This window comes from Nansenia antarctica (genome assembly GCF_963989245.1).
Source record: "Nansenia antarctica genome assembly, chromosome: 14".
NCBI classification, from domain to species: domain Eukaryota; kingdom Metazoa; phylum Chordata; class Actinopteri; order Argentiniformes; family Microstomatidae; genus Nansenia; species Nansenia antarctica.
Window position 1 is genome coordinate 18,591,048 of NC_137684.1, and position 12,242 is coordinate 18,603,289.

At 43.4% G+C, this 12,242-nt stretch overlaps 1 protein-coding gene across 1 annotated transcript; it reads right to left on the minus strand.

The window, feature by feature from the left end:
* Positions 1-4,517: 4,517 nt before the first annotated feature.
* On the minus strand, positions 4,518-12,025 carry det1 (DET1 partner of COP1 E3 ubiquitin ligase). The gene is made up of 6 exons (XM_080545137.1): positions 11,973-12,025; positions 10,554-11,359; positions 9,522-9,875; positions 8,902-9,092; positions 5,299-5,490; positions 4,518-4,947 (listed from the first exon to the last, which is right to left on the minus strand). The coding sequence occupies exons 2-6, from the start codon at positions 11,298-11,300 to the stop codon at positions 4,758-4,760; spliced, it is 1,674 nt and encodes a 557-aa protein (XP_080401263.1). The 5' UTR covers positions 11,301-11,359; positions 11,973-12,025; the 3' UTR covers positions 4,518-4,757.
* Positions 12,026-12,242: the final 217 nt, after the last annotated feature.

The window sequence follows — 12,242 nt, forward strand, 5'->3', positions numbered from 1 at the left end:
TTTTCTTGATCGGAGATTACTTCATGACAGGGTGTTAGCTAACCAGCTGGACATTGGGCTGTATTTCCCGGTCATACTTTCTTTTTGGAGCTTCGCTGATGATGATACGTTTCAGTATTCATTTCCTGACCATAGTATGAACCCAGAAATGAAGGTAAAGTCCACAACAATCCAGGTTTCCCAAGAGCTATTACGGAGCTCCCATGACTCTATGCTCTAATTTTAGGATTTTAAATCAAACAATCATTATGAGGTTAGAGTATAGATGGTCAGCTTTTTAGATTAGATTAGATTAAATTCAACTTTATTCTCATTGCAGAGTACAAGTACCAGATAACGAAATGCAGTTTAGCGTCTAACCAGAAGTGCTGATATAGTATATAATATAGTGATATAAAACATGATATAAAAACATTGACAGGGATAGTGATAGGTACAGTATGGCAAGTACGGTAGTTAGAGGTATATACAGTTATGAGCTATGTACAGTTAAGGTAGCTATGTACAGTATGGTATGTACACATGTATACATATAATATATGTACAATGAGCAAATTAAGCACTCATATTTAGTATTTGTGACATGGTCTGGTGAAAAAGTCTGCATATCGGCAATTCACGCAAATGACCAAAAAGCTTATTTCTTTTATGTGTTTTCCTTTTTTTTTTATGTGTACATTTAAGGTTATTGATACATGGCTTGTAAACAAACGTATAGAACCTGCAGGGTTGATGAGATAAACAGTGTGAGCCTTTCTCAGATGCTGGTTCGAAGAACGGGGAGGTAATCTGGGCAGTAGGCAACATGCGGGTAGAATGCTAGTTTTCAAAAGCAAGGACTGTGTGATCATCTAATTATGTGTAGTTATGTGTTTTTAGCATGTTGATGTTCTATCAGCATATTGTGCTAAACATGCAGTTAGATGTTCATAGTTCATAGCGATGTTCCTTCTTAGCTGCTAGCTAGCTACCAACTCAGTGGTAGCAAATGCGCCTGTTTTGATTTAGAGCGAGTTTCTGCTGTGTTTGGTTTGAGGTGTACCAACATTTCAGGTTTATGATCAATGTATGACACATCATTTGAAAGCTTATAATCGGCACTTTCATAATCTGTAAAAAAAAAAAAAAAAAAAAGTAATAAAACAGTCTGTGAAAAATGACCTCGCCCGACTTGGGGACTTTTTCACCAGACCCTGTCACATTTGGTCGACAATACTTTGTATGTAATAACTACCTCAAGTCTGTGACCCATTGATATCTTCTCTTGTGAAGCTTTGCCAGACCTGTACTGACGCCATCTTCAGTTATTGTTAGGTCTTTTTGCCTAAAATCGTATCATCAGGTAATGAAACGCATGATTAACTGGAATTAAAACGGAAGACTGACTTGGACTGACAGACTGACAGTCAAGGGCTTTACATTTTTTGGCCCTGAAAAAAACACTAGTTGCTTTGGCAGTATATTTTGGGTCATTGTCTTACTCCATGATGAAGCGCCATCCAATGAATTTGGAGGCATTTGCTTGAACTTCAGCAGACAAGATGTTTCTGTACACTACTGCCATCAGCAGTTACATTATCAATTAAGACTTGTTAGCCAGCTAGTGGCAGCTTTACATGCCCAAACTTAACACCCCTTGCACCATGTTTCACAGATGAGGTGGGACGCAGATCCTTGTTTCTCTAAACCTGTCCCCTGCAATCACCCTGGTGCATGATCATATTCATCCATAAGAGCTTTTTTCTGTCCTTTTAAGGTACTTTTCAACCAAACTGTAACCTGACCATGCTTTTTGAGGACCACTAGTGGTTTGCACCTTGCAGTAAAGCCTGGTAATGTATACTGGGGATGGTAGGCTAGTCTCTGGCACATTCACGCCTACCTCCTGGAGAGTATTCTTCAGTCATCCACTATAAGTCTTCCCTGGCCTAAGCTGGTTGCAATTGCTGAGCTTTAAGCTTAGCTTACAGTCAATACTACACATTGACAGCTCTCTAATGCCTGCATAAATGATGTGACGGAACACACCCGTCTTACCAGAAACACCTCTCAAGCCAATTGTCCCATTACTTTAGGTGCCCTGAAATAAGGGGACTACAGTGTTGTCATTTCTAAATGGTTACAACAATATGTACAGAAACATCATCAAATAAAAGCTGAGAATCTATACTTTAACCTTGTAGTAATGTAGTATAGACACAAAAGAAGAGCAAATGTTTCACTGTCCCATTACGTACACAGGACACTGTACTGTATGGGTTAGTGGGAGGCAAGGTGGTCTGGCCTTCTATCCTGAAAGGAATCCCAGAATCTCATCTCTCGAGTCTGACTTAGTGAGACATTCCTGAAAGAGAATCTTGGAGAAAAGCCCCTCATGTAATGAGGAAAAGGCTGGAATGGGGGAAAAAGGTGAATAATGCATTCACACCTAATAATCTCCCCTGTGGTCTTCCATGTCCTCCTCAATCAAACACACAGAAAATGTCACTTTTCTTGTTTGCTGTTGTGAAGAACTGAGTTGATTGCACTGTGAAATGATGATCATAACCATAGGATTTAATCTTTCCCCTTTCATGTTGTTCTTTGCCGTGCCAGTGTCTGAATGAAAAATGGAGAAACCCTGCGTGCACAGACGCCCTCCCACCCACACAGACAGGAAGTTGGGATCACACCTCTCCTCTCCTCATTGGGCGTCTTCCCCTCTTCTCCAGACGGAGGCCATGCTAAACTAAAATACTTATTCCCCCATTGTATAACCAAGACATAGGGGAAATGTGCCTGAACTCATTTTTGATAGCAGCATCTGCTGAATTAAACATGAAATGAACATAATGTCCAATGATCAAGCACACACCATAACGGTTGCAGCTCAATACATCTGTGGTACTGTAACATGTCCAATGTTGTCATAGAGGTCTTCATTAGGTAACTTAACCTGTGGTGATAGGGTTAACAAGAGAGATTTGTTTCCTGAGATACAGGAGCGACAAGGTGTTACATCAAGGATAAACTAGAAAAAACATGTATGTAATTTCTATGCTGTAGATTAGTATGCTGTCAACATACTAACATAACCACATGGCAATAATTCTACCCCATATGTGGTTAATGCTGATATCTTAAATGCATCCAGTGAAACACATGGGGCCCTATTATGCACTTCTTAACTTGCCGTCTTAAGTGTTAATTAAGACGCACCGCCAGGTTAAGACCTACCGCCACCCTTATTATGCGCTTCATACGCGCTACTGCTATTATGCAGGTGTCCCTAGGCGCCCACACATAAGACGTAAGACTCCCGTGCATATATTACTCATTGTGGGAGTGTTCATATGGTAATGAAGTGCACTAGGCGCCCCTGCTATTATGCGATCTGACTTTGCTCCTAGCGCTAAGAAGTGGTTTGAAAAGTTCTTAAGTTTAGACTTCATGCACGTTTTGAAACACGAGCGCGCCTCCGCGGTTTGCGCATGCATGTGGGCACACATGAACACGCACGTGGCTCCACGGCAAGACGTCAATTACGGTCACAGTATAAATGCTTTATTTCAGAAGGGAGAGGCAGAGAAGCGCGCTGACCTCCTTCTTAGGACTTCCATAATAGCATAGCGCTAATGACTTAACGCAGCCGGTTCTTAAAGGGAATGGCACCTGGCACGCTGATTGGGTTGATTGAGAAGACGCCCAAAACACACCCATGACTAATTTCTTTGCTTAGCGCCGGGTTTTAGGTGCCCACTACAGCACGCATAATAGCAAAGTGGCCTTGACCACGCCTCCACGTCTTAAGTTTAGATCTACCGCCTCGTCTTATTGATGAAGTGCATAATAGGGCCCATGGTGTGCTCTGCGCTAAAAGTGGGCAAGCTGATTTAAAAAATCTACTGCAAAAAAACTCCACTAGAAGCAGTTCAAGCTAGAATGATGCAAACTTATATTTCGTACAAACACAATGGGCCGGTTTCACAGACAAGGCTTAAGCCTAATCCTAGACTAAAAAGCATCTTCAATGGAGATTTTACATTGAAAGTGTGATTTAGTCCAGGACTAGGCTTAAGCCTTGTCTCCGAAACCGGCCCATTGTGTTGTGAATCTTCATTTCAAAAGACACAGACAACAGACAATCAAGAAGATGATTTGTATTGTTGGAAAAACAATGTCCGTGTCTAGCACTTTCTCACTTTCTCTATTCCAAGATCAAATTTCAAATACTTTACAGACAGCAAACTCTATACAAATAGAAATAAGGATGTTTGTAGAGGTGCACAGATTGTTCATTGTTTGAGTCAGAATATGGGCGCCCAAACCTAACCAAGACAATACTGTCTCAACTGCATCCTCTCTATAACCTTCACTCTACTCCGCAGTAGCATAGTCACAAAAGCGTATAGAAAAAAACAACAAAAGTCGAAATCAGTTTAATGAAATAAAAATGTGTTTGAATAAAAAAGAAAACGTTGACAAAAACATAAAAGGACATGGGTACAGATTGATATGTACAGGTTTTGTAAGTGAAGAGGCGGATTTTGAGACCAGGCAAAAAAACATCTTTGGTCCCTCCAAGACACCAATCCCCCTCCCCCTCCCCCAACCGCAAGCTCCCTGTTCTCTACTTCCTGTATCCTCTCCCACAGTTCAGTCTGATTTTGTTCCTCACACTAGGGGGAAGGAGCACAGCCAGAACGACTGCTGTTTGGCTTTATACAGCATCACAATACACAGTCTCGTCTAGTCTGTCTGCCGAGGGTGGTCTCCTCTCACACACAGATGTGACGCATGTGGAAATTCACCACATACTCAGCGTTGGTCCTCTGCACGGAGATGGCGAACGGCTCAAAGGGGTGGAAGGTGAACGCTACGAGCCGTCGCACAGCGTGGTTAATGGGCCTGCCCAGCAGCCCTGCCTGGATCTTGAACTTCAATAGGCCGGAGTCTCGTGCATAGAACCTGCAGGGTTGATGAGATAAACAGCGTGAGCCTTTCTCAGATGCTGGTTCGAAGAACGGGGAGGTAATCTGGGCAGTAGGCACACACGCGGGTAGAATATGCTAGTTTTGGTTTTCAGACCATTTTCGACAGTATATTACAAATGAATGCACTGTATAGTCTGAGGAAGTTCTGAAGATCATGACGATTTGTTTCTCTCTCTAAGCACCTAGCACATTAGATGATGTCTTCACATCTTGAGATACTTCCTTCTTGAATAGTCTTCTTTAAAACAGGGCACAACATAAACATTCAGATGTTTTGAAACATTGAAAAATAAAAATGTCATTTTGTTATCTGGCCAGACATTACCTAATAGGGTGGTCTCCGCAGGTTTTGGGGCGCTCCATGACGGACACCCACTTGTCGTCGTAGCTGAAGAGGGACAGGTCCAGGTAGGGGCTGCTGCTGTACGACTGGGCACTGATGGGCAGCTGGCCCAGAAGCCTCCTCACCGCCTCTGTGTGTCCACCGTACTTGGCGTTCACTATGGTGTCCTTGAACCTGACCAAGAGAGGGGGGGGAGGGGGGGGAACAGACAGATCAGATACACAGTGTGAGTGAAGGACAAAAAGGTTGTCTTTTTGAGTCTTTAGATGAAGGGGAAAGCGGTGGGGTACTCTGAAAGAACATATCTTTGAAATGGGTTGAAGTTGACCGCCTCGTGGACTGTCATCGCAGTTATTTTCAGGTCACCCCCCATGTCCCTACCTCATGATAATAATGTCTCTCACCCCTGGAAACTGTGTCCCTCCCCCCTGTCAAGAATAAACCTCCCCCTGTCCGCCATATAGCTCCCCTGACAACCATCTCTCACTCCCAGCAACCATATAATTCCCCTTGACAACCTTATCCCTCCCCCTAGCAACCATATCCCTCTTCCCATCAACAAGTTCCCTCCCCCTTCAACCATAATGTGACAGCTGCTGGTGAAAGGGGTAACAAGTCGGCAGCCGATTTAATGTTCAGACTTTTATTTTGAAAAATAGATTTCAGCGTTGTTGAAAATCAATGACACACTCGCTAGTCAACTAACAGAGCTTGTTTTGTGAGCCTGCTAACAATGTAACGTAGTGTTATAGTTAACTAGGTAGCAGTGGGGATTACTCACAGCTGGTGAAACCGGGAACAAGTCACTAACTAGGTAGATTACTCACCGAATCCATTGCATTGCAATGATTTGGCTTGACTAGCGAGTGTGTCATTGATTTTCAACAACGCATTTACATTTTTCAGAATAAAAGTCTGAACAGTCCGTCGGTTGGTGACTTCCCGGTTTCACCAGCTGCTGTCACATATGACCACCATATCCCTCCTCCTATGGGACTTGGGCTGAGTGGTATACCGGCTCTTCAGGTGTACCAGTATGGCTCCAGAGTAAAATACAGCGGGGTGCAAACATTTGGGCACCCCTGATTTAAATGTCTGTTGCAATAAATCTCCAAGTAATTGAAAGCAAACCTGAACACTAAATGCTACAAAGATAAACAGGACACTTGTCTGCACATTTTAAAGCAAGGTTTCTTTTAATTAGTTTAATTAGTTTTAGTTTAATGGTTTTTAATTCGTTTTTGAATGATAAAAAAGAAAAAGGGCCCTGTGCAAAAGTTTGGGAACCCTTTTGGATTATTCTTTGTTACCTTTTGAGAAGATGATTACTAAGGCCCAGACCAAGGTGATTTACTCATTAGGGCTTCAATGAGTCAGGTGAATATAATTCCAGGGTTGAACTATATATTCTGAAGTAACTCCATGCCTTCTAAAGTATCCGACTGCGGTGGCTGCTGTGTCTGGTGTTAAAAACCATGGGTTCCTCTAAAAAGTTGTCCAAGGATGTCAGAATCAGTTCACTTCCACCATCAAGGAGAAGGCTACAAAAACTCTCGCAACGTTTCAAACTGAAGTATGCAAAAGAAAACCTTGAGAAACCTGAAGCCTATTGGCACAATGTGCTTTGGACTGACAAAACCAAAATGTAACTTTTTGGCCACAACCAAAGAAGAGAAGAGAGAAAAAAGGGTGAAGCATTTGTAGAGAAAAATACCTTGCCAACTGTTAAGCATGGAGGTGGATCCATTATGCTTTGGCATTGTGTAGCAGCTGGGGGCACAGGCAATATTGGGCAAAGGAAGAATTGGGAAGGAAGAATGGATTCCACCAAATATCAAGACATTCTAGAAGCTAATGTTCGACGGTCAGTCCACAAATTGAAGTGGAGAGAGGTTGGGGATTCCTACAAGACAATGACCCGAAGCATACCTCAAAATCAAGTATGAATGAATGAATGGAATGAATGAATGGTCTTTATTGTCATTGCTATAGTACAGGTACCAAACAACGAAATTTAGGAGGGGTGGCTCCCCTGGTGTTAGGAAAGAAAAAAAAAGAAAAAAAAACACAAGAAGGGAAGGAGCTGGTTTACTTAAATAAAGGCTATGTACACTATCCACTATACTATACTGTACAGATAGACGACTAGGGTTGTCATATTGCACATAGTGTTATTGCACATTCATTTAAAGTGTCGCAGTTTGCAGGCTTGAAATGTACATATTTGTGCCTCAGCACTACACCTGATTTTTTCAGTCCAGCAGCTGCCATCAATCCGTCCAGACTGTCCAGGGCCCAGGACCTAGGTCTTTGCTGTGTTCAGGGCCTGGATGGCCCTGGGGTAGAAGTAGTACCTCCAGGAAAGATGGATGAATGAATGGTCTTTATTTGTCATTGATATAGTACAGGTACCATACCTCCCCTGGTGCTAGGAAAAAAAAAACTAAAAACAAGAAGGGAAAAGAGCTGGTTTACATAAATAAAGGCTATGTACACTATCCACTATACTATACTATACAAATAAAACACTGTGCTGTACTCTATGCTATGCTATACCTATTTTAACATTTCCTATTCTCTGAACCTTATGTAGGTTTATGAAGGTTTTGGAATGGCCATCACAGTCCCCAGAATATTATTGAAAATCTGTGGAGAGATCTCAAACATGCACGTCGTGCATGCAAGAAGGCTGAAGAATATTTCTGACCTAGAGATGTTCTGCCAGGAAGAATGGGGAAAAATTCCAAAAACAAGAATTGAAAGACTCTTAGCTGGCTACAGGAAGTGTTTGCAAGCTGTTATAGTTGTCTGAGGAGGAGTTACAAAGTACTAGCTGACAGGGTTCCCAAACTTTTGCCTTGTTTTAGTATCTTTTAGTAGCTTTAAAATGTGATGAAATATGTCATGTTTAACTTTGTACCATTTAGAGGTTAGGTTTGCTTCTTTTCACTTAGATATTAATTGTAAAAGGCATTTTGACTAGGGGTGCCTACATTTTTGCATCCCACTGTAGGTGGAGCAGTGTGAGAGGAATTTACATAAATAGCCTAGGCACATCACGTGCTATAACTACACACCCTATGCATTACGGAATAAAGTGTGAAATGTTCATTGAGACAAGACTATTTGCATTAACAGGTAGGCCTATAAATGTGTGAATATCTGAATAGTCACAATGTTTTTTTTATACAGGCGTAGGTATATCCCTGTACCGTATATTGGTGGTAATGTATTTGGTGGTAATGTTTTGAAGATAGCTATAAAGAGCTATGCATTGAGTCATGTAATTCATAATAAAATATATTTATTATTACATATTTATACTTTTATTAAGAAACTAAAAAATATCAAATACTGTCATATGGAAAATACTGTGATATGATATTTCGCCATATCACCCAGCCCCTTCCCTGACAACCATCACACTCCCCCCTGACAACAATCACACTCCCCCCTGACAACAATCATTCCCCCCTGACAACCACACACCTCCCTCCGGTCCACCTTATCCCTTCTCCCTGTCAATCATATCCCTCTCCCATGCCAACCATATGCCTCCCACTCCCTCCCCCCTGACAACCATACCTTCTCTGGACCTGCCGTGCAAAGTTGTTGCTGGAGGCGGAGCAGGGGAACTGAACAGCCTCGCTGTGGAGGGTGGCGTTCCGGAAGAGGTCACAGAAGTTCTCAAACAGCTCCAGCAGCTTATCAGACGTGTTCTCAAACACAGCCATCACCTCGGTGCTCACCATGTTGTATACCACAAAGAAGGAGGGCTAGGAGAGACAACTGAAGTCAGAGATCAAGAGGATATGCTATGTCTTCGGTAGGTACGCTATGCTATGTATATGTTACGGTACATGTGGGAATACGGTACATGTGGGAAAACTAGGGTTAGGGTTAGGTGCTACGTCGACTTGGTACAACCCTAACCCTAATCCTAACCCTAACCCTAACCGTAGCACCCTAGCACCTAACCCTAGTTTTCCCACATGTACCGTATTCCCACATGTACCGTAACATATACATCAGTAAGTATGCTATGCTATGTATACATCAGTAAGCATGCTATGCTATGCTATGTCTTCACACAAAGGATGTGCTTGAATGTTTATTTTCTGTTCATTCTAAACCACAGCGTAGTGTTAGGAATGACGCCCTACTATATGACAAATAGGCCAATCATGCCATTGCTCCAGGCCCACCTGGGAGGGGTCGGTGACTCTCAGCGTGACCACGTCCTCGCTGGTGTACTTGATGAAGAGGTGGTGCTCATCCAACAGCTGCATCTTCCACATGCGGAGCTGCCTGAGCTGGTCGAAGAACTGGAAGAAGCGCCTCTTGGCGGTGGCACTGCCGTCCTGCTCCGCGCGCCTCCACAGGTACACCAGTAGCCGGTGTTTCAGGGAGTTGATGGTCTTCTCCTTGTAGAGGCGTGAGAAGCCCGGCTGGCCCTCCGCCTGGGCCTCCGTGTACACCGCCGACAGGGTCAGGAGGTCATCCTCATAGCAGAAGCGCCCGATGGTCCGCACGTCCAGGAACGTCCCCTCTGACGTCACCTAGGAGAGAGGGATGGGAAGCCAATACAGTGAGTAAGCCAATACAGAATAACGTAGGTAGATTAGGTATGTGAATAGATAGTTAGGCTTGTACGATGAGGCAATGGTAGCTGCTGGTGCGGCTAGCAGACTTGTCTCATGACTAGACGTACCGCAAATTTAAACATTTTCGTTCAATTCTTGAAAGGTCCTGACAACAGTGTAAAGTGACTGTAGCCCAATAGTTATAATATAGTTTCTCTACAGTTCTTCTAGCACTGTGACTGCCAATGGCCCCTGGTCCTAGCATAGATTTGTTTTTCTTATCATGACTGATGTATAGATGATTCACTTACTTAGACAAATGTATTTGTTGTATGTCGCTTTGGATAAAGGCATTTGCTAAATGTCTACAATGTAAATGAATGGAAAAGATGATTCATAATTTTAATTATAGGAATGATGGAATGGAAAAGCATATTCAGAATTCTAACTAAGGAAAGAATATCAAGAAGCCTCAAAAGAGGAAATCAGTAGCATCTACAATGAACCCCAAAAAAACAAAATCATTAGGTTCAGTAAAGTTTACATACAGTCACTGTACTGGAGCACATGCCACCATGCAATTAGTGCTCTGGTGCCGATTAGTAGTTCTGTAGTCGTTATGACGACCTGGGCCGGAAAAAATGGGCTGCCTACCTGAAAGACGTGGATGGTCTGCTGCTGGACAGAGAGAACAGCCAGTATGTTGCGGTAGAGGTAGAGTCCCTGGTTGTGCGAGAGAATAATCTTGTCGCACTTGAAGGAGCGGGTGTCGCACAGCCGACCCGTGTGCAGGTCGATGATGTGCAGGGAGTAGTCCTCCAGAGGCGAGCGTGGGTTGGGGGTCACCGACTCGTTGTTGCGGTACACCTCAAAGAAGTGTGGGGACGGCTCCTCCGGCACGTACACCGCCGAGCCCACGATCACGTAGCGACAATCGTCCGTGAAGAGGCTACACTCCCGGTTGAGGTGTTCCCCGTTGGAGGCCACGTTGGTCACGTGTAGGAGGGAGAAGAAGCGCTCGAAGAGGCGCCCGCGGATGTTGAGGGAGCGTTGGTCGTTCCCGTTGGACAGGGTCTCCCCCTCTTGGCCCAGGAGGAGGTCCTCGGCCGCCTGGCACCCCTGGTACTCGTAGATCTCCAGGGAGGTCTGGTCGGAGGAGAAGGCGATGAAGCAGCGTCCGTCCGGGGAGAACTTGCGGAGGAAGCAGGGGGGCTTCTCCACGTTGACCACGGTGAAGTTGGGGAAGAGGTTCTGGTGGAAGCAGCGGACACGGTACCAGTGGGCCCCGGCCCGGCCGGAGCAGATGCGTCTGCGCTCCAGGCGGTGGACCACGTTCTGGTTCTGGATGCGTCTGGGTTTAAGTGTCGGAGAGTCATCCTCCATGATTTGATCGTTGGCCATCCGGCTACCACACTCCACAGACAGGAAGCTTCATCAAACAGACTAACAGTGGAAGGAATCTGGTGGGAGACAACAAAAACAGATTTATGAGTTATAATATATATAGTGAGTTATAACTCACCTGAGTTTGTGTAACATTTCAGCTGAGTGCGATCGTCATACAAGTGGTTTGTATTATAGCTAACATCAATATTAGTTTGGATGGTTGAACATATTAGATAAGCCATATTACATCACACTGACTTCACAGGTATCCTCTGACTAAAAGTTGCTAGCCAGGTTACCAACATCTCTCCATCAACTACAATCAGTCAGCTTAAGTATGTTGCAGCTTAAATTCCCGAAAGATAAAACAGCTTAACATATCGTGAGTTTAGAATGATAAGGTTCTATCTCCGTTTAGGGCAGTTCAGAGATATTGAGCGTCAAAGTTTTTACATCCCATTATGTTTTGTGAGATGGAACCTTTGTATTTGATGAATTATTAACTCAAAAATGTCAACATTTTAAAAATAACACCACACAGGCATTAATAAACACGTTATGGATCAGATTATGTAAAAAACTCAATTTGGACAAAAATGGAGATAGAACCTTATAATTCTAACGTCACGAGATATTATTATTATAGTTATTGTAATGTACATTTAACAGAACAAGGGAGAATGTTACCTGTTGCTGTCTGATGTTAGCAATGCTAGCCAGACTGTCAGTTAAACTGTAAGTTAAAGTGGTTGACAAAATATAATCAAGCTACCGTTTTGGTGACACGCAATGTTTAACGGTTGTGTGTTGATCTTGACAGTTGACTTGCGTGCCCCTAACGTCAAACATACTTAGATCGTATCTGTGATTTTCTTTTCTTTCACTGTTCAATGTTACTGTTTAGGTAGCTGGCTAAGAAAGCTAGCAAGGCAGCTATGCAACAAATTGCCCAAGAGT

Coding starts and splice junctions, on each gene's coding strand:
- det1 (XM_080545137.1), bottom strand. CDS start 11,300: ATGGCCAACGATCAAATCATGGAGGATGACTCTCCGACACTTAAACCC. Junction 5,491..8,901: donor GCACGGCAGGTCCAGAGAAG/GTATGGTTGTCA, acceptor TCTCTTGGTCAG/GTTCAAGGACACCATAGTGA. Junction 4,948..5,298: donor TGCGGAGACCACCCTATTAG/GTAATGTCTGGC, acceptor TCAACCCTGCAG/GTTCTATGCACGAGACTCCG.